At 41.3% G+C, this 20971-nt stretch overlaps 2 protein-coding genes across 3 annotated transcripts; one reads left to right on the top strand and one right to left on the bottom strand.

The window, feature by feature from the left end:
* Positions 1–308: 308 nt before the first annotated feature.
* AMN1 (antagonist of mitotic exit network 1 homolog) lies at positions 309–12130 on the top strand (the record flags this gene model as incomplete). Of its 2 annotated transcripts, XM_082280089.1 has the most annotated exons (8): positions 309–355; positions 2860–2992; positions 5243–5387; positions 5747–5964; positions 7372–7428; positions 8334–8445; positions 9743–9833; positions 12038–12130. In XM_082280089.1, 7 exons carry the CDS (start codon positions 309–311, stop codon positions 9814–9816), a joined length of 786 nt encoding a protein of 261 aa, XP_082136215.1. In that variant the 3' UTR covers positions 9817–9833; positions 12038–12130. The 2 variants fall into 2 exon arrangements, with proteins under 2 accessions (XP_082136215.1, XP_082136214.1); XM_082280088.1 differs by lacking the exon at positions 12038–12130 and having other exon boundaries at positions 9743–10777.
* Positions 12131–12872: 742 nt separating this feature from the next.
* On the bottom strand, positions 12873–20539 carry ETFBKMT (electron transfer flavoprotein subunit beta lysine methyltransferase). Its single transcript, XM_082280090.1, has 4 exons — positions 20393–20539; positions 17271–17717; positions 14557–14687; positions 12873–13783 (listed from the first exon to the last, which is right to left on the bottom strand). Exons 2-4 carry the CDS (start codon positions 17588–17590, stop codon positions 13419–13421), a joined length of 816 nt encoding a protein of 271 aa, XP_082136216.1. The 5' UTR covers positions 17591–17717; positions 20393–20539; the 3' UTR covers positions 12873–13418.
* Between the last annotated feature and the right edge of the window lie 432 nt (positions 20540–20971).

Here is a 20971-nt window from a genome sequence, read left to right on the forward strand (position 1 = left end):
GTGCCCCTTGCCTGAAGGTTCCCAACCTCCCCTGTACCTCTTCCAGGCTTGGCAGGACACTTTCTCCTAACTGTTAAGCTCTGGAAATGGAGAGTGACAGCCCCGGTTTTTTTGCTGTGGGGTGTTTCAGCGTTCCAAGCCGCTTCGGAAGGCGCTCCCCGCGCAACCCCGAGGCGCTCCAAGGCGGGCCGGCAGCGGGACTACATCTCCCGTCATCCCCGAGCGCCGCCGCCATCTCGGCACCGACCGCCGAGCCGGGCCGGCGTCCCCACATTCCCCGCTCCCCGCCGTGTTCCCCGCTCCCCGCCATGAGCTGGGACGGCGCCGGCGAGGATGTCCGGCTCCTCCTGGACCTGTGAGTGCCGCCCCGACACGCTCCCGCCTGCCCGGCCTGTGACAGGGGCCGGGCCGGGGGACGGGGAGGGGGGCAGGGCTCGGCAGGCCTTTGGCGGCGGCGGCGGAGCGGGTGCAGCGAGTGTGGGTGCTGACAGGGTTCGGCAGCGGTCAGGAGCTGCAGGAGAGGTGGCAGGGTTTGTCAGAGGTGCCCCATTGGGAGGAGGTACAGGACAGGTGACAGGGAATGACAGGAGTGACAGGGGTGACGAGGTTTGGCAGGAAGGTAACGGGATGATCCTTGACAGATCCGGATGTGGAGGAGCGGCTGAGGATCCCAGGCTTCACCTGGCCCCAGAGAATCCAGTGAATGGTGTTTTGTTTTGAGTTTTTCTTCATGTTCAGATTTTCTAACACAGTTCGAAGTATTAAAAAGCAGGCATTCTTTATTGCATAGCCGGAGACATCTGGAGGATAAAGTGTCGTGACACTTTAAAACAAGATGTTTATTCCATCATGCACATACATTTTCTTTAAAGTGTACTTCCTGGCTAATACATAAACATCACTTTCCTAGAACTAATTTGCATGCATCCACCTCCTATTAGAAGTCCTTTTATGGTCCTAGAGGGTCGTCTGAAGGGGTCTCTGGTGGTCACCGAGTGTCCCCAATGCTGCAAAAGATGACTTTGCCTTGAACTTCTCTTAGGGCATGCGCTCTTGCTTCTTGTTACATAACTTTGGCACAAAAGCCACTATATTCTCTATTATCTGTTTATCCACTCGTTCCAGTTACATTTAGCATCCTGTGTGTCTACTTTTTTATTCTTTTAGCTAATTTGCTAGTTAGTCTTTTAATTTCTATCTTGCAACTTCAAGGGGAACTGAAAATTTCTATTTTCTGCGTTGTCTGTCAATGTCAAATTCCTTTGTGTTCCGGAGGAAGTTAGAAGCAGCACAGGAATAAAATACTTCATTTGAAAGATAAAAGAAAAATAGCTAGCAAAGAGTACAGTTAGATTGTTATTCGCACCTTAAAGCACTGAAGATAAGATTATAGTTGCCATGGTGTAGCCAATAAATGTTTTATAGTTTCCTATAAAGTAGAATTACTGTGAAAGCCTTTATAATTTAAATGATTAATTGTTTAAACTGCAGATCAGTAATGTACTATGAGAATATCAACCAGCTTTTTGAAAAGAATGTGATTAATCTTAATAACCATTCAAACTAAATTTAATATGCCATGGTAAGAGACGGTTCAATGTATCTAGAATACTTGGCATAGCTCACATTGATTTCCATGTATCTGCATTGGGTTTGGAGTATTTTCTGCAAATTTGAACTAAGTAGTTGGTCTAGACTGAGAGGCCTCTTGAAGCATGGCTGCACTAGTGAGGCAGGCCCCTGCTTTCTGCTCGCCACATTGCACAGATCCTGCCTGTGGGGAAGTTCACATCTGTGGTCTTTAGAGATGATAATAAATGGTGTGTTTATTGTCTTTGATAAGAATTTTTTTTTTAGAGGTAAACAACTATTCCTTATTTCTGCAGTCAAGTAAAGGAATGTTGTATACAGATAAGCTGTTTAATCTCAAAACAAAGAATGTGGATGGGGTAACCTATATATGCTGAGACAGAGCTTGATACAGGTTTCTCTGTTGGTCAGTCAGCTGAGTTCATCCAGCAGTCACTGAGGTTCTGTGAAGGCATGGAATTCTTGCACATCTTCTCTGCAGGAATGACTTTAAGGTGTTCGTGGTGTGTGTGCTTAGGTTTATGAGGGTCTCCGCAGGCAAGGCTTGGGTTTAATTGCCCAGATTCTGCTTGAAATCAGTGTCCTCCATACAGTGTCTTCTGCAGTGACCTGCTAGAGGTGCTGTTCCTGCACTGTGTTAACTTCATTGGGGTTTTTTTAATGTGCTTCTATGCTGGAAATCTTGCTTCTTTCCTGCCTTAAGTATGTGCTACCTGTCAGATTATAAAGCGTTAATATTTTGACTTTCTATAGTTTTTAATTGGTGCGAGTTTAATTTCCTGCAGTTTGGTGGCATTCTGATGCCAGACAAGGTTTTGTTGCCTGTAGGGACTCCAGAGCTGTGGTTATATGCTAAATTTAATTTGGCATATCTCCAGGCTGCTGCTGCCCCCTGCACTCAGCCACTTGTCCTGGCAGTGTTGTTTCTGTGTCCTCCGAGTTTTAGTCAAGGGGATTTTCATTCCGATCAGATGCTGAACAGCTCACACTGCAAGTGAGAATTTCAGAGACAGCAAGAGGAGGGCACAGGAAAAAGTAGCTGAGGGGCTAATTTTGCCTTCAGTTTCTTGGGGAACACTTTCACAGAAGGATCAGCTGATTGACCCCAAAGGGCAACAGCTGAATCACTGGTAGCATGTAACAGCTGGAACTGATAAGGTCTGAGGGAACCATAGCTGGATGCAGAAGATGACATTTTATGGCTTGATTGTTCTAGTTCTAATATGTAATGCCTCTTTTTGACTGTACTGTAACTTCCCTTTATTTCAGATGCGTTCAGTGTTTGACAAAGAACCTTTCCAGATACTCTGCAGATATTAAGTCGTTGCCACCCAATATAAAGGATAAACTGATTAAATTAATGAGTAGGCAAGGGCAAATAACTGATGCAAATATCAGTGAGGTAAGAACCCATTCAAAACTATACTGTCTGTTTCAGGAGGGGAAAGTAGCCTCTCTAGCGCACCAGTCCGTTCCTCAGTGTAGTGTGTTTCAAGAAGCTCATGCATAATTTATTTTATATATATTATATAAAGGATTTCAGCAACTTGTTAAAATTCTGTTGGTAGAATTCCATTGCCAGTAAGCACACCATCTCCATATAATTTATTTCAGTTTTGGTTCCTTGAAATATAATTATGCCAGAGCTAGAAATTGATAGTTCAGGTTCTCCCATCCCTTTTGCTTACGGTGTGTGTCAGTGTTTCAGTATGACATCAGTTAATGACTTTTCTTCAGCTGTAAATTCAGAGGCACATCTGTTCTGGTATCTGTTCACTGTTATCTTGTTCAGCCTCAAAGGGAGGTATGAGAATTGAGGGAAGCTAAAGGTTGGCCTTGGTGAAACAGAAAATGAATGACTCCTTGTGCATTCCTGCTTTGACCTGTAACTCAGAACAGACAAATATTATCAGTTTCTCAGAGCGGTGAAGCCAAGACTAGAAGCAGAAGCACTGTGGAAAACGTACAAACAAAACAATTTAGCTTTAGATAAAATGATTTTGTGCTTACACAAAGTAAGTTTTTGAGTAAAAAAATCAAAAGCCTATGAATTTATCTTACTTTGGAAAATTTGACTGGACAAAATCTGGTTTAAGATATCTTTTAGGTAAGGAAAGACTTCAAAACATCCTAAGAGATTATATAATTAAAGCCATGTGATTGTGTGTGTATAAATGCACAAAATCCATTAGGATATTTTTAGTCTGTAAACAAACTAGAGACCTTAATTTACAGACTTTTCTGCTGTCTCTTTCTAAAGTCTGATCTATATTTGTCTTCATTCAGCAGTTGATCAGTGCCTTCTCTTGGAGCCTATTTTCCATGTGACACTGGGAAATTCCGCTCTGGTTCTTTTTTCATGTGTTTTTCCTTTCTCTGTTCCTGCAATTTCTTGCAATTCTATCCTTAGTTGTCATCACTTTCCTTGGGCATATTATACCTTAGCTTTCTTTGCTAGCAGTTTCCCATTTGTTTTTATACATGTCCTTCATGTCTTTTCTCTGTTTTTCAGGGTTTTTTAAAGGATTTTGCTTAAAGTTAAATTTCAGTTGAAATTCTTTTAATCTGAACCTTTGTATAAACTTCTCTTTAATCTATTACCTCCCTATTCTTGTCCAAATTTGTGTTATCATGCATCTTTTTCCCCCTTATTCTGCTTTTTGCTTGGAGCAGCCATCCACATGCGTGCCAAACTCCTTATTCTAAATCCCTTTTACCATAAAGTTTTATAAGGCCATTCAGCATGTGTCCACAGGATATAAACCTGTATTTTTAAATGTCTTTTTTTGTGTGCTGCATCCAGACAACCCTTTGTCTATCAAAAAATGTTACATATTTGCAAAACAGTCCATTTTCCTTGTAGTATCTTTGCTGTACCTTGTTAGAGTGAACAAGAGGAGAAATAGGCCTTTAACAAGCCTGTCAGCTGTGCTGTTATCTTTGCTAGTTTATGGAAATTTATGTTCCTGTCCTTGGGAGTTAAGGAAGGGAGTGACAAGCTGAAGGGAGTATATGGCTATTGTTACTAAAATCTGAGGCCTCCCACTGCTTTGGGTCCAACTTTCATAAATGTTCTCTTAGGAAAGATTTTACAAAAATTCCAGTCTAGGTCTTGTGGGAGTGAAAGATCCCATTTGATGAGGATTTGGTACCTCCTCATGGTACGGTAATGAGAGTGCTTGTTTAAGAGCAAAAGAGGGTGTGTGGGGGTGAGGAAAACACTCTGGGGGGAAATATCTTTCAAATACCACTCTTATCTGTTATGCAGGTTTAAGGTGGTTTTTTGTTGTTTTTTTTTTTTTTGGCACTGCAGATTTCTGCCCCCAAAGTTGTGCTAGCAAGTGTGAGGGTACTGTCCTGGTAGAAGCGCTACTGCTAGCAAGTGAACCACCAAGATTGTATTTCCACTGTTTAAGTAGCAGGATTAATGTGTTCCTACTCTGCATGTCACAGAAACAGTTCGTAATGTAGGAGCTGAACTGTTGCACAAATAGACCATATTTTCTTTAGATTTGTTAGTTCCTAGGACTCTTAACCCCACCCTCTATTGTGAAGTTCTGCATGATGTCTAATATTACAAGTATTTTATATAAAAATGCACGTGTTTGATGGCATAGCAGAGTTTGACTGATATGGTGGGTTTTCATTACAGGTATTGCACCCTGCTGTGGAGTCTCTGGACCTCCGAGACTGTGATATTTCAGATAATGCATTATTGCAGCTTTATAACTGCAAGCAGCTGAAAAAAATCAACTTAAATTCTTGCAAGGAAAACAGATTTGGAATCACGTCAGAAGGTGTGTTATCTGTGCACAGATAACTGGGATCTTATTTCTGGCTTATTTTTCTGGATAGATTGGAATAAATTGCAAAGAAAATATCTAGGGTAAATATTGCTTTAAAAAATGCCCCATGCCACCCCAATACTAATTAAAAGTCTCTTCAGTGGTGTAAATTACAGGCCTAGAGCACTAATGATCTTAGGAGAGAGCTATCAAGTTACTCTTCTGCTAGATACCTGGTAAAACTGTGCTATGCTGAACATGTTTTCCACTTTATCTTAATTATTCCTTCCTCAAAACTTGTTCCAGAGCCTTTGGACATGGTGGTTATGTTAAAGAATGAATAATGCTGTCAAGTGTTGCTTCTTTGGCAGGAGTCATAGCACTGGCCTTATCCTGTCCTTACCTGCGTGAAGCGTCTTTCAAAAGGTGCTGTGATATAACTGACAGTGGAGTTCTTGCTCTTGCATTCAACTGCCAATTCCTACAAATAGTGAACCTGGGCAGCTGCTCAGGCATCATGGATGCATCTCTGCAGGCACTAGGAGAACACTGCAAATTTCTTCACAGTGTGGACTTCTCATCTACTCAGGTAGCTATGGTGGCAATAGGCCCATTGACTTGTGTTTGTTTCTTTTTTAAGATTCTCATGACAAAGTTCAAAGGGGATCTTGTTATCTCTACTCTTGACAAGATTTAGAACCACAGTTTACTTCTAATTTCTTCCTCTTAAGGAAAAGGAAAGGTATATTTTGCTTATTGGTAACTGGAAAAATACACATTTTGGTATTACACCATGTATGGTAAAGCAATGACAAACTAGTTAGAATCTGCCTAGGGTTTTTTTTCATTAACTTTACTTAGTGCAGTCATTTTCTTTAAGTTGTAAAGTAATCCAAAATACTCCATTTAAAGAAAGTAGAATCTTGGACAGATTATTGCCTGCTTTCGGTTAGGACAAACTGATGTGGGTAATAATCTAGGATGTCAAACAATTCAAGCCCCTAGTAGAAGTAAACACTCCATAATTAAATGATTGTTTAGGAGTGACTGTGCTTTCTGAATGGCTTGTCAGAGTTTTGTTACAAAGTCAACACTGAAAGAATGACATTTTAAATGTCAGAAATGGCAGGGAAGAGGATTTAACAACAGTATTTAGCATGAGAAGGGGGAAATGAGCTGCAAAAGCAATCCTGTAACTTATTTCATAATTACAGTGAGATAATGTAGTGAGGGAAAGGTTTTTTGCAGTAAGTATGGCATTCAATTGACACTGATGGTGAGTAATTATGTTGAATGTGAGTCCAGTACTGAGCATTCACAATGAAATGTCAGTTCTGGAAAACATGTAGGAGGTTCTTATTTTAGATACTATTCTTCTTTTGATTTTTCCCAAAGTAGGATGTCAAAAGAGTCTTAATATTTCATTTGGTAATTTTTTTTATTGCCATTTAACTCTTATTTCTCCAGACTTCCTTCATTGCTTTTTTATTTCCTTGCCTCTCTTCCTTTATAGAGAATAGCTGTTTCCCTGTGTGTATTTTAAGTGAGATAAAAGCTTCTCAAGTAACTACTAGTTTACACTTTTTTTTTTCTTTACTTTTCTGCTAGGATTACTTCTTTCCCCAACCCAAATTGGTCTAGGTAGAGCAGAAATGCTTTTAAAATCTATAAATTAAAAGTGCTGTGCTCTGACCATATTAGTGTACCCACTGTTAAATGAGACAAGGAAGCTGCAGAAATAGCAGTGACACAGTTGGAAACATCCTTGCAGAAAGCCAGGCTGGATCACATGGCAGGAAAATGAAACAGTATTTAACAGAATGAAAAAAACCCACCTTGGATAATTTTCTCTACAAGTTTAGTTGGGAAGAAAATACTGTAGTGTTAAGTGTGTTCATTGTTTGCAGGGAGTGAATAAATTAATATCATTTTTGCTTCCTTTAAATAGCTGTGTTTGAAAAAACTGAGCTTTAATCCATTGTGGTTTTTTCTCCAGGTAACAGATGATGGCGTTGTAGCACTAGTGAGTGGAACTTGTTCAAAGAATTTAAAGGTAACTGACTTAACCTAATAAAAAAGGGATGAACAAAAGAAAATACCTGCATTTTAAAATTATAATTATTGTTATCAGCAGCATTACTTCTGAGGGAGGGTATTTACTGATTTCATTTCTGTCCTCTTTCAAGATCCTTGGAGTTTATAAATTGGAAAGACTTTCCAATAAGAGAAATTTTTTTGTTTTTACCTTCTGATCTCCAGAGTATATTTTACCAAATCCTAATTTCATTAGATTTGATGGTCTTCTTTCTGCATTTTTTTCTTGTATGTTATATTTATTGATAGGTAAGGCAATTTAGAGGAGGGGAAAAAAGTTGGTAATAATCCGTTTATTTATTCTGCTCTTCATCTTTTCCTAGCATGTAGTAGTTGTAGTAGTAGAGGTAGGAGTTGTACAGCTGCAGAGAAATGAAGAAAAGAGCAGGGTTTAGTCTAATCTTGAAGAAGTTCTTTGATTTCTTTTAGGAACCATGTAGGTAAATAGAAATACCAGGAGCTTCAGCAGAGGCTCATAAATCTTTCCTATTTTGGGAAACACCAGAATTTAGTTTGGGTTCTGTTCTCCTGGACAACCAGTTGGTAGCAGAATGTCATAGGCAAAGTGATGGGACTCAAACATCATTCAATCTCATTAAAGAGTTTTCTCAGATGTCTTAAATGGTACATGTGTGTTGGAAAAACTCAGGTTTATGTTTTTAGTTTAGATTCTTCACAGAAAAGCTGTCTTATTTTTCCTTAGGGTATTTTCCTGGTCTGTACAGGACCACATATGAGGTCGATACACAGAGGTCATAATTCCTTCTGGTTGGGGGTCTCTGAAACTGGTTGGGCAAAGGAAAGCTTTGCCTCTAAAATTCTCTGTGCTCTGACAGGCTGCTGTCATTCCTGTTTTCCTGACAGGAGATCCACATGGAGCGCTGTGTGAATCTGACTGATATCGCTGTAGAAGCCGTCCTTACTTGTTGTCCCAAGATACACATTTTTCTGTTCCATGGATGCCCACTGATAACAGGTAGGTCCAATCACACAGGGAGTAAGAAGATAATTAATTACTGATCATACCTTCTTGCTTTCTGAAAAAGCACGCTAAGTAATCCCAAACAAATAATAACTCACTAGATAAAATAATCATCGTACACTGAGATTTTCAAAGCAAGGTGAGAGTTTTGCTTTGAGATATGGCAGCCTTCAGAGAGGGGATTTTTTTTGTTTGGGCGTTGGATTTTTTTTTTCCCCTTCAGCATGCTGATGAAGACCCAAAGACTTCATAGAAATGTTAGCATCTTAAACACCTGCTCTATTCCAAAAATGTGGAACAGCATCCATTCAAGACACAGTGGAATGGAGTAGGACAGCCTGTGGATATTTTAACTTCTGTTGGTTGGTGATGCTTTACAGTTAGGTGATTGGAGAAAGTGAAACATAGATTTAAAAGAAACAAAGATTTTAGTTATGGGCTAGCTGTGTTGAAATTAGTTAGAATAAGAAGGAATTTGGGCCCAGCTAGAGTTAATTAAAATAGTTAAGAGAGCTGGACCTGAAACGGTTTTCAAGATGTTAGTAATTGATTACTAAATAATTGATTATTTGTCATTTGTATGTTTGTTTAGCTGTGCTTAGAACGAGGAACAGAAACATTGATAAGCTGGTCTAGGGAACAAGGACAATTACCAGTTTCCTCCCTCTGTGAGAACCTATTCAAAAGTCACACAAGAGGAAATTTGGAGGTCACTAAAGTAATTAGGGTTGTTAAAGTTCAGAAAGGTGGAAAAGGTCAAAATGAGGGAGATGAGCTTACTTCCATTTTTCTGGGACCACTGACCCAATTCAAGACCACCAATTCAATTTAGAGCACACACGAGGCATGCTTAATGACATTAAAGCTCATTTCCATACGAAGCGGAGAATGGAACGTGTTATAGTTATGAATATGCATTTGTATTTTGGATATTCATAACTTTTGTGGATAAATAAACTCTATAACCATTTATACCTTCACACTGCATCTTAGGAAGCTATTCCACGCAGCTGTCCAGTGCCAATAAAACATTCACTTTCTAACTCTAAACTGTTAGAGAGTTTTTGTCCATCTCAGCTGGGTGTCGATATTAGATCAATATTCATATCTTGGTAAATCAAAAGAACCAAGAGGGTTTGGATTACTACAGATGTATCTGAAGTGTGATATTGTGATAGCAAGAGAAGCATAAATGCAGATGTATAATTCCTTTACTGTATTGTGTACCTAATTCCAAACACCACCTCTATATTCTGAATGAGTAACAAGAAATTCCTTTGTTCTTTTTCAGATCGTTCCCGAGACGCTTTAGAGCAACTCATCATATCAAACAAAATCAAGCAACTAACATGGACTGTTTACTGATTATTTATCCTGTACATGTGAGTGTCAAGTTTACAGGTGGGAGAGCTCCTTCAGCAAACAAGCATCTTGGAGAACTAGCTGGTGGCTTCTGTACCACCAGGTTGCATCCCTCCTGCTTCCCACTGGAGGTCTCTGTTGCCATTCCAGTCCTTGCCCATGAGCCTGGGCTTCCCCATTGTCTCTCCTTGGAGCCCTGTCTGTCTTGATATTGATCATACTTCATTAAGAGGAAGGTTAAATTATAATTAATATAATACAGAATATATTGCTCAGGCTTCCTGAAGTGCTGGATTTGGCTGCTACTTAGTACCCTTTAGCAATTTAGCTACATGTACAAACCCAGTTTAGGTAAGTCTGTGTTCTCAGAGTTTGTATTCTGGGATGGTACTTGCAACTAAAAGTACTGAGCCCAAATATAACATTGACACACAGAAGTGTCTGTAAAGTTGGGCGTTTAATCTAACAAAAATCAACAGACAGAACTGGTGAATGGAGGTGGCATTAACAGCAATACAAAGGTACTTTCAGTAGTAACAAAGAATCTCCTTTCACCATGTGCTTTTGCTAGGTCTGGAATAAAAAATGTTGGTACCTTTCTGCTGATGTTACTGATGCTGCAGATTTCTGTTCTTGTTTACCATCAAATACTTGCTGGATTTTTACACATCCAAAATTACAGCCTGTGAATGTGTAAACATAAACCTGCTTTGGAATTGTTATGGTTACTTTACAAATTTCATAGTACCTATGACTAAGAAAAGGATTTTATATATGGGCAAATATTAATTTGCTCTGGCTTTTGCCTGTGTTTCTACATGAAAATCCTTTTAGAGAACAAAACACTGGTACTCATAAGCATATCTGTGAATGAAATAGGACCAAATGTAGTATCTGAGCACATAAATCTCAGGATGGTAGAGTGTATGTTTTGCTGTATGCAGTTGTTTATATATCCAGTGGCCCCCAGAAACTGAAAAAAATCAATAAATTTATTGTTCACTTATAGTCATATCAAAAAATAATTTTTGAATGGTAGAATGACTTTATTACATGATGGAGCAGTGCTCTCATCACAATTGTAAGTCATTTTCCTTGGCTTTCTTGGACCAGCATAACCTCTAGTGAGAGTTCTATGATTTCTGCATTAAGCTCCTTAATGCCAGCCATTTTAGCTTTGTAAGGGCATGGAGCACACTGGGTTCACCTTCTGGATCTGGAAGTAGAAGAGTTTAGCTAGGGTGGTCTAACATGGATTTGATGACATTCGGAAACCTAAAGAGTTTAGGCAACCATAAGGAATATGTTTACCATTTAACTCTTGTCATAACCACACTAAAGTATGGCAGAAATAAAGCAGTCTTATATTAATCTATTTAAAGTTCAAGTCTAATTGCATGGAAGGTATATATGACAATAATCTTGTTTCTTCTGTTGATTATATGGTTTATGAAAGTGCAAGTCTATTTAGAAAAGTTGTTCAGGTGTAAGTAAAAGCATATTTTTCAAGACCAGCGCCTAAATCCTCCTGTCTCAGCCCAGTGATGAATGTGTTCCTGTGGTCCCTGTGGGTGTAACTGCACCAGTACAAACCATTCTTGCAAGGAGGAGCTGATTTTGCTCCAGTAGCCACAAGCATCTGACAGCTGTCACTGCAGCAAATCTTTGCACCAGATAAAGGCCTAATAACCTAATATACCAGATTTTATTTCCTTTGGGGGTTTTTTGCTAAAGAATAGTTTATTGTTATGGCCTGTGGAATCCCTGGGATCAATCAAGGCCCATCATTCCTTTGAACACTTGGACAATAAATCTGTGTTGCACTATTTTTGATATGGCAGCCCTGTGAAACAGTGCTACTGCTAACCTCAGTGGCAAAGTTATCCTTTTTCTCCTTGCTAATATAACCTTGGATTTGTCATGTTGAAGGCAAATGCAGCTTATACTGCGTCCTTAAGTGTGCCTGCAGATTTACCATCTTCCCCTACAGCTTCTTCTCAATGTGTAACTTAGGGGTACATCCTCATCTGGTGCTTTAAAAGCTGTACAACGCTGCAACGAGGTAACACTGTGTGTTTGGGTTTGAAAGTTTAACGTACATTACTTTAAATCCTTCACCATTAGAGCCTAAGTCTGCCCTTACAGTGTGTAGCATTTGCATAACTCTACTGGAATGTTTTTTGGTTTAGGTTAAATCACAGTAATTTTAAACAAATGTTTACAGGCACTGGGTGAAGTGGAAGAAGAACCTCATGTATGTGCTTACTGCTTCATATTCTGTATTGTTTGGACATTGTTACTGTTGTCAGCCTTGCAGAATACTCACATACTGTTGTGAAGATTAAAGTTTGGAAGTTGGCTGTTTGGATAGTTCTGAAAACTTGTTGGATTGTAGAACCATGTACATCTGACTGTGCTCCTAGACCTCATACTTCATGAATACCATGGTTTTCTGAGTGAGTACCACACACCTTTTCACATTTGTAAGCTTCCACCGCGTGACCTGGTCTTGGGATAGTTGTAGGTGCATTTATTAGTTCCCCATCACTGCTTGTTCAATAATTGACTGCTAAAGTTAACAGTTCCTGTAAGACTGCTCTGAAAGCATTGGTTTCTTCTTCAAATGGCTACAGCTACAGCATCTTACCTGAGGATCAGATTTTTTTTTTTTGACCATGTTTAGCAGATAAAAGTGATTCTTAGTTGGCAGATAAAACTGAGCATGATTTTGGAGTTTGTCCAGCATCTCCTCAAGGGAAGAGCAAAATAATTATATCAGACTTTATTCCCTGTTTTTATTTAGTTACCCTCTCTTTGTCACAGAAGTAAAGATTTCTTCATCCCTCAGCAGCTTCCCAAGATGACAGATTGCCTGGTTTACCCTTGCAAAGGGTAATGTAGGAAACGTAGATCATTTGACCCCACTCTCGAGAGGATGAAGTTATCCCACAGCTGGCACTATTTAGTCACTTTCTATTTATTAAAGCTTTTACATTGGCTGGCAGTCAAGAAGCAGAGTTTATATTTGGGTGCAACTCCTACATAATCACTCTGGCAGTTTCAAGGAAGAGGAAATTTTTATTAGAGAGGAAAAGGGGGAGATTCAAATTAGTTACTTTGACATTCAGAGATATCCAGAAAAAGAGCAAGGCACTTTAAGTTGAGCATATTATAAGCTAATATAGTGGAGAATTTGATGAAGGACAGCAATAATTTTCTCTGTAAATAAGCTGCAAAAGCCTGTGGAAGCAGTGCAGTAGTCCTTCAGCCACAGCCCTGTCCCCACAGCAGTATGCTGGACATCCAAAACATTTCACAGTAATGTCAGCAAGACACAAATATACATGAGAAACGTCAAGCATGCAAACTCTTACATGGAAGTTGTCTGTAGATCTGCACTTCAGTTGCAGGCCTCTTGGAACACAGTTTGCATGTAGCTTTTACCTCAAATTGAGCAAAAGCCTCAGTGAGTATGAAAACAGTCCACTGAAGGTACAGTAATCTGCTTCACATTAACAAATAACGTTCCCTGCTTAATTTCCATTTTCATTTTATATACCAGCAAAAAGCCAACCAAGTGAGACAAAATCTCATAGAAAGCCAGCTCAAGAGTCTTCTAAGCTGTTTGAGGGTTGATAACTCCAGACGATACTTGATGTTAGCCCGTAGTTTTCTTGTCTAGTACACTCAGGAAGCGAATATTCTATAACTTTGTGTAGCTGACTGTGAATGCTGTGGCTTAAAAACTGATGCCTGCCAGGGTCACCAATCAGCACTTCAGTCTGGTGTATCCTGATGCACTTCTGCAGCCAGTGATGCAGCCCATCAGCAAGCTGTTCATCATAAAACATATCTCCTAGAACTATGAGGTCCCAGTTGCCAGCATCTGAATTAATGATGTTCTTAATGGTGATGGGGAAGGGATTCAGGTGGTTCAGTTCACAGTTCAAGATCATTGCCATTCCTGCAACTGAAGAAAAGTCAAAGGAAAATTAAAGTTACATTTTAGGATTCTGCCATTCAGCCCCTTTACATATTTCTTTGACACATTTTTCAATTTCATCTCTCAAATATTTTTGTTCATCCTATCTAGGGGGCTTCCACAGCTTTCATTATGAGTCAAAATCTAGCTTGAAGTGATGAAAGTTTATTCTCATTACACCAAGACACGGGGAAGAACTACTCCTAGGATGGATACCAATGGAAATCAATCATTGATTGATGAATTGAAGTAGACTATAATAACTGCCTTAATCTATGGATATACTTCCTTCCTAACTAATGAGTAATTCAGTTATGAAGAAACTGTATTCATAAGTCAATTATGGAAAGACAAAGTCTAGAAGAAAAAGGCAAAATCTAGGCCCTGATGTACATGAAAGCACAGGAAAATGCTATGGTTCTTCAGGGAAGTCAACTTGCTGCTTTTGTGCTTGGAGTTCTTGTCCAAATCATACTCTCATATGTTGTCCATACTCCAAACCATTCTCCTACTGTGATGGTATATGGACAACACCTGACAGAAAATCTGCTGTTCTAAGGAGCTATGGAACCATACCTGGGCCAAGAGAGGCTGGTACAACCCAGCTTCCAATACTGGCAAAATCCATTCCTCTTTTTAGCATTCTTAGGATTCTGTTTGGAACTTGAATTTCTCCCAAATGGAGCAAAGAAAAGTCTGTGTTAAAGGTGCTTTAAAAATTAGTAAATATCTCTACACAGAGATGAAAAAAAAGGCCTTACTAGGGTCAATGTCATTGGCAAGGACTTGGGATGCACCACTCATCATAGCAGCTATTGCTGTTGCTCCACATCCACTTCCAAGATCCAGAACCGATCGCCCTTTAACCACATGTGGATTATCTAAAATATACCTGAGAAATAAAAGCTGTTAAAGCAGTGCATAAGATCATGCAAATTTCTCAGGTTTACATTACACTGCATAAGAGTTTCTTGCCAAACATGTAATGAAGTGTGGTACCTTAACACTATTCCACATGTGCAGCTGCCACAAAGCTCCTTATTTGTCTCTGATGATACAAAAAAATCAAGAACCATCATTTTTCTCCCTTATTCCTCCCCCACCCACAAACGAAAAGAAATTCAGCCAAGTAAGCAACATTTTATGTCAATCAGATCCTTCTCTGACAGGTGAGCTTATCTGTTATGTAGACATAAACTGGTAAGTAGACACTTCTAGGTAACTAGAATTCATCAGAATGCACAAGAAATAGTAAAGTAAGAATTTGTAGAAATTAAAAGCAATCTGACTGAACAAATATGATGTATTCACACTGAATATGGTGCCCACCGATCAACCTGGAACACTGCTTATGCAATTGCTTGGAAGAAGAGGAACTTCTCCTCTTTATTTTCCTGAGCCATGCAGACAGAGATGCAAATACTTTGAGACTGCTTAGCATTGTTCCTGAGTAGCAACAAGAAAAAGAACAGAGCTGTGGTGAGCAGAAAGGGTATCTTCATCTAACTGCTGACACCTGCCAAGAGAAATCCTGAGAAACCTTTAGGCTGGAAGTGGAGAACTGACAGAAGGCAGGCAACAGTTATTGTTAAATACTATGAATCATAATATAACCATTGCAGAGGGTTCAGAACTTTAACAACTGCCTTGAAATTCAGTTGGCTGCAAAGGGGAAAGGCCCATGTTTCAGGGAAAAGAGCCCTGGGTGAAATGAATTACTGCAAACTGCCATAATTTTGCTACCAATTTCCCTAACTTCTTTTGAAGTAGAAACAAGAAAGGGTTCTACATTTGTGTTCTCTTCTGACAGGGAGAGTGATGGCTGACTCTTCACACAGGGCTACTGATAAGCAGAGCTTTTGCAGGGGGATTCCAGGGCAGATAACTGTAACAGAAATGTTAAGACTGGTGTACATTGGGAATGGATGTATGGAAATGTCTGGGCCTGGCAGCATGAGCAGGAATGGCACCAAAAGGCCTAGTAAGAGTGTCAAGTGCAGGACATTGGTGTTGAGGCTCAGCATCTCAGATGTTTAGCAACATTCCCCTAAGGCCATCACTCCTCTAAGGACAGCCCCTAGTTTACCAACAGGCCGTGGGATCTCCACAGAAGTGCTCTGTTTCTCCTTCCTAGGGGCTCTGCTTGGATTTGACATGACTTTCCATTAGTAATTTGTGTAGGGCATGATGTGGCCTTAATGCTGCAAATGCCTTGTTCCCAAATGAGTGGTTACTGAGTTAGTGCTGCTGATTGTGGTGACTCAGGACAGCTGGATGCTGCTGTATCTCCTGGCACAGTGCACACAGTGTCTCTGCCCTCCTGGGTTAAGGAGCAATCTTGGGTTACACCAAGAGGAGTAGCTTGAAATAGGAGACTCTTGATGCTGTGGAAACACCAGCTGTGAAAGGAGGACAGTTACGGAGGCAACCATATGTTCTCATGCTCCCTTTTTACTCTTCCAAATTATGCAGCTGATTTCTGACATTTCTTAGTACATCAAACCAGTGCATAGACAGACAGTAAGACAATAAAGTAGTGAAATGCCAGATAATTATTATTGCCACCCAAATATCTGAGCATATGAATCATATGATAACAAAATGTAGAGATTAACTTATCTATTTTATTTACCCCATGTTTAGAAGCACTCTAGTTCATCTATATGGCAGGATAATCAACTCATAACTTAACAGTAAGACTCATCTTTTACCTGGTCCAAACTGCCTTCTTATTTATGCTTTCTTGCAGAAAAACAGTAATGCCCCAATTCAGATTCTTCCCTTTCATCTACGTGGGGACTCTGACAGCTTGTTCTCTGCTGTAAAAATTAAGATTTTTTTTTTCCTGGTGTTTAAAGTGAGAGATTTGATTTTACAAAATAAAAGAACTCTTAACTACTTCTTGGGAATCGGGAACATTGAAGACATTTTGGCAGTCAGTGGCCAAAATCAAAATGTGGCTTCTGATGTGACTAAAATCCGCAATAAGTCTCAACAATAAAGCTACTGGAATCCTAGATGAGGAGAGTGATTCAGGCTAAACAGTACTCCAAGTGCATCAGCATTAAACTATTTTTCTCAACAGATCAGAAGCACATCCATACTCCTGTCTGTCTCCAACAAAAACCCACACATGTTATGACAAAACAGCAATCCTCTTGTTTGGAGTAATAGAATTAAACACCTCACCAGGTTTTGATGACAACTGCACAGCCCTTCCATGGATCCAAATTCAGCCCCACTGTCAGCAAACGCATGGCCACTGAATATAACAAGTTTCTACTTAAAAGACACAAGTTATTTTACACAGCAGGTGCTGGAACTCGCTGCCAGCCAGCAGAAATTGGGACACTCCAGAGAGGAGATAATGCACCCATAATAGCAAACACACATCACTAGGAATTGCTACAATCAGAGCCAGGTCTGACATCCTGGCACACTGGAATTATCAGCTGCGGTGAATTGTGCTGCGTACCTGGAGAGGGCTTGGCCTCCTGGCCAGTAAATTGCCCAGAAGGGGTCCCCATAAGGCCAGAGATCAGGTTTTTCTCTCCAGAACCTGCAGCGAGGGGTGAGGAGGCGCAGCCGGATCTCTGGTGTGAGGTGCCCGCTGTTGGTGACCTCGGTGTTCTCCTCCAAAAACGCTCTCACCTCGGGGTCCAGAGACTTGCCCGCGCTCCAATGGCAGCAGCGCTTCCAGCGCAGAGAGGGGCCTCCCCTCCTGCTTCTCCAGACCTTGCCAAGGGCGTTCTGCCTGCCCAAGAGGAGCAGCCTCTTCCAGCCACGGAAGGCCATGCTTCCCCAAGGACACCAACCTTCCCCAGGAGAACTCGGAGCACAGCTTATCTGAAGCAAGTGATGAGGCACAAAGCTTGAAACAAACTCACAGGGTGTTGTTTTTGATAGTGATGGATGACAATTCCTGAAAGGAGAAAAACACTACGTGAGTGATGTTTCTTCAGTGACTTCAAGGTTTGCACTACCAGGGACTTTAAGAAGAGGAGGTCCCTGTGCTCTTGTGCCCATGAACACATGCCTTGCCCTTGCCTAGTCTTAAACCTGAAAGAAGTGGTATTCAAGGAAGAAGATATCAAGAGATCCATTCAGAACTCTAAACTTATCCAGTGAGAAACAACCAGTTAGTGGGACAGCTGATAGAACTAAAAATTAACTGTGCCACCTTTTAACACATCTCTCCCTCTGCCCTGGAGATATACACACAGCAATCTACTCCCATTTAAGGTTCATCCACTGAATCTTCAGATTTTACAGGAAGACTCTGGCATTGCAGGGCCTGTGGACATAGCAATGGTTATCAGTAGGTAGTTTGAAGAGACACCATTAATTACCAGTTTTATAATGGTGATGAATCTTTTATACAAAAGCATCTTTTTAAAGGCAAGCAATTAAAGGATTTCCTCTCTCTCCCTAAGATTTATCGATCAAGCTCTAAAATTGGTAAAAATAGAAAAAAATCCCAAAACGTGATCTTAACCAGAGTAGTCCCAATTCATTGCATATCAGTCTGTATTTTAAAGGATTGGTTAGTCTTATGGTGCAATAGTCTCATGTGGATGCTGTCAGCTGTAGAAGAAAGCAGACCTCCATCCCTGTAGCCCACTCTGAGAACTATATAAACATGCTCCAAACTGTATGAAGAGAGACACGGAATCCAACACATTTAAATTAAGTTTTTAAAAGGTGATGCATTCAGACTGGACAGCCTTCTCACACCACTCAAGGTGTGCAGTACACTTCACAAAAGCAGTGAGGGAGAATGAAAGATTGGTATGTCAGAGTTTCGATTCATTTAAGAAACAAGAGAATGGAGAGTGGAGAGCCACAGCACTGCATTGAGAGGCAAAGGAAGAGCCTCTCAGCACTTCATCACCAAACTTTCCTCACCCGCCATCTCTTGCAGACCCTGGGCCTTTCCTATTCTGATCCTGCAAGTACACTCACCAAGAAGTGGTCTGAAGGGAGAGGAAATGTTTTCTAGCCTTCCTGCTTAGATCTCCTTCACCCATCCTTTAGTATTTCCATATCCTTTTTCCTTCCCCACCTTGCTCTCTAATTTCTTTTCAATAACTCAGACTTCCTTGCTTCAGGGCACAGCTTTTGAACCTCCCCTGAGACTGATGACCAGAGAAGCATTTCAGGCCTGTGCCCCCACAGCAGTAAGACTACAAGTACAAACAGACAAGAAACTGAACTCATTGTTTTGCAATTGTTTTCTCTCTTCTGGAGGTTTTCACAAAACAGCAGAATGATGCATGAAGAAAAACAACTTTCATCCCACCCCTGACAATTTTTTACAACAAAAGAATCATGGACATCTTCACCATCTGAGAGCTGTGCAGGTTGTCCTTAACTAGACAAAGGGACAACAGGAAGAATATGCCAATGAAACAGTCTTAACACTTTGTATTTCATTAGATCAGTTTTTCTTTATTTGTCTGTATCTTTAGAAAAAATTCACACATTTTTAGTAGTATTTTTGTTGTGTGCTGGCCTCTGCTTTAAGTACTGGCTTTAGTTTCATCACTTACTAAAACATTAAGCTGTGAACTTCACACTTTGTTGTTTAGGCTGATACTCCCACTAAATCTTTGTTTAAATCATTGGCTAAAGGCTTTATGTTTCTATTACAAATAAATACACAAAATCAAACATTTTGTATTTTTCCACACTGGAGAATGCCATTCAGCAGAGTCCATGTAATTAATGAATGCAATTAGCAAATGCCTTCCTTCTTGAAGGCAGAGCTCTATAATCCTCATCTGCCTAAGGGAAGCATGATGTTAACTGCAATCAATCGGAGAGATAAATCTTGTCAGCAAATGCTGTATGCTGGCTTTTCTCCATGAATTGCTGCAAATTAGCAGGTCTGAGATTCTGTAGCGTTTATTTTGCATGGCCTGTCACGATGGTTACTCTCTTGAAATTAATCATCGGTAGAGAAACACCTGCCAAGAGCTCTGTGCTCAAAATGCCAAACTGAGCTTAAGCGCTTAGTGAGGGAAGGCATCAGGATGGATATCCCTGCGTTTGACACTCCTGGCCCACCCGTTTTACTGGGAATAAAATCAGGATGAATAGCAGGATGGATAGCCCTGCATTTGACACTCCTGGTCTGCCCATTTTACTATAAGTCATAGTATCAGGGGGCAAGGAGAACTTGGACAAGAAGAAAAAAACGTAGCAAAAACCACAAGAAAAAACCCACCTCCAAACCAACCCCCCCAAAAAAAACCCCGAACCCCCAAACCAACCCGCAATTTCTACGCAATTTATGTTGGGTTTTGTTTTTGGTTTTTTTTTCAGGCAGCAAGAGCCTTCCAAAGCCCAACCACACCGCCCCACTTCCCCTCGGGGGATGCCAGTCCTCCCAACGCCCGCTCCTGCGAGGGGGGCAAACGCCGCCCTCACCGCGGGCCGAGCGGCCGGCGCTGCCCCGCCGCCATCGCCACTCGCGCGGCGCTGGGCTCCTGCGGCAAAGCTGCCGCAGGCCTCGGGAGCACGGGCAGCTCCCGGCCGGGGCAAGGGGAGATCCGGGCCCGCTGCCCAGCCTGGCCGCAGCGCCCGGCCCACACGTACCTCCTGCTGCTGCTGCCGCCGCGCTCCCGGGGCCGCGCCGGGCCGCGCTCCCGCCCGCCCTTAAAGCGGCAGCGCCGGAGCGCCCGGCACCGCCGCCGAGGCCTCGGCTGGTGCTCGGGCCGGTTCTCTTTCCCGTCCTGCAGTGCCTGCCCCGCTCCGAGTCCGGAGCCCTGCTCGGTGCCGTTTGCTTGCTCCGCTCCTAGTGCATTTGAAAGGCTTTTCTAAAAGACTTGCGTCAGTGTGAACTAGCCCTGCGTTTAAAAGCGTTGATAAAAATCCACGCGGGAAAAGGAGCGATAACATACGTCCGCATCAGACAGCAGGGAAAATAAGGGGTTTTTTTCCCTTTTGCACATCAGATCAAGGGCGCTGTCAGTCCGGCATGGCCCAGAGAAAGCTCTCCAGCCTCTTGGAGACAGCAGCAGCTACCACAGGCAGCGGCCACCGAGAGAGCGCCCAGTGCCGGCTCTGCCCCTCGGGCAAGCGGGGCCTCTGGCTCCTTCTCTGCATGTTCCTGTTCCACCTGCTCCATCCGTCCCGTTCATATTGCTGCTGCTCCAAAGAGCCCTTCGCTTCTCT

Source organism: Coloeus monedula, assembly GCF_965178545.1.
Source record: "Coloeus monedula genome assembly, chromosome: 4".
In the NCBI taxonomy this organism is placed as follows: Eukaryota; Metazoa; Chordata; class Aves; order Passeriformes; family Corvidae; genus Coloeus; species Coloeus monedula.

Excerpts from the sequence above, each read along its gene's own strand:
- ETFBKMT (XM_082280090.1), bottom strand. The coding sequence starts at position 17,590 with ATGGCCTTCCGTGGCTGGAAGAGGCTGCTCCTCTTGGGCAGGCAGAAC. Across the intron at positions 14,688-17,270 it reads GGAGGCCAAGCCCTCTCCAG|GTATATTTTAGATAATCCAC; the intron begins GTACGCAGCACA and ends TTTATTTCTCAG. Across the intron at positions 13,784-14,556 it reads TGCCAATGACATTGACCCTA|TTGCAGGAATGGCAATGATC; the intron begins GTAAGGCCTTTT and ends ACTTTTCTTCAG.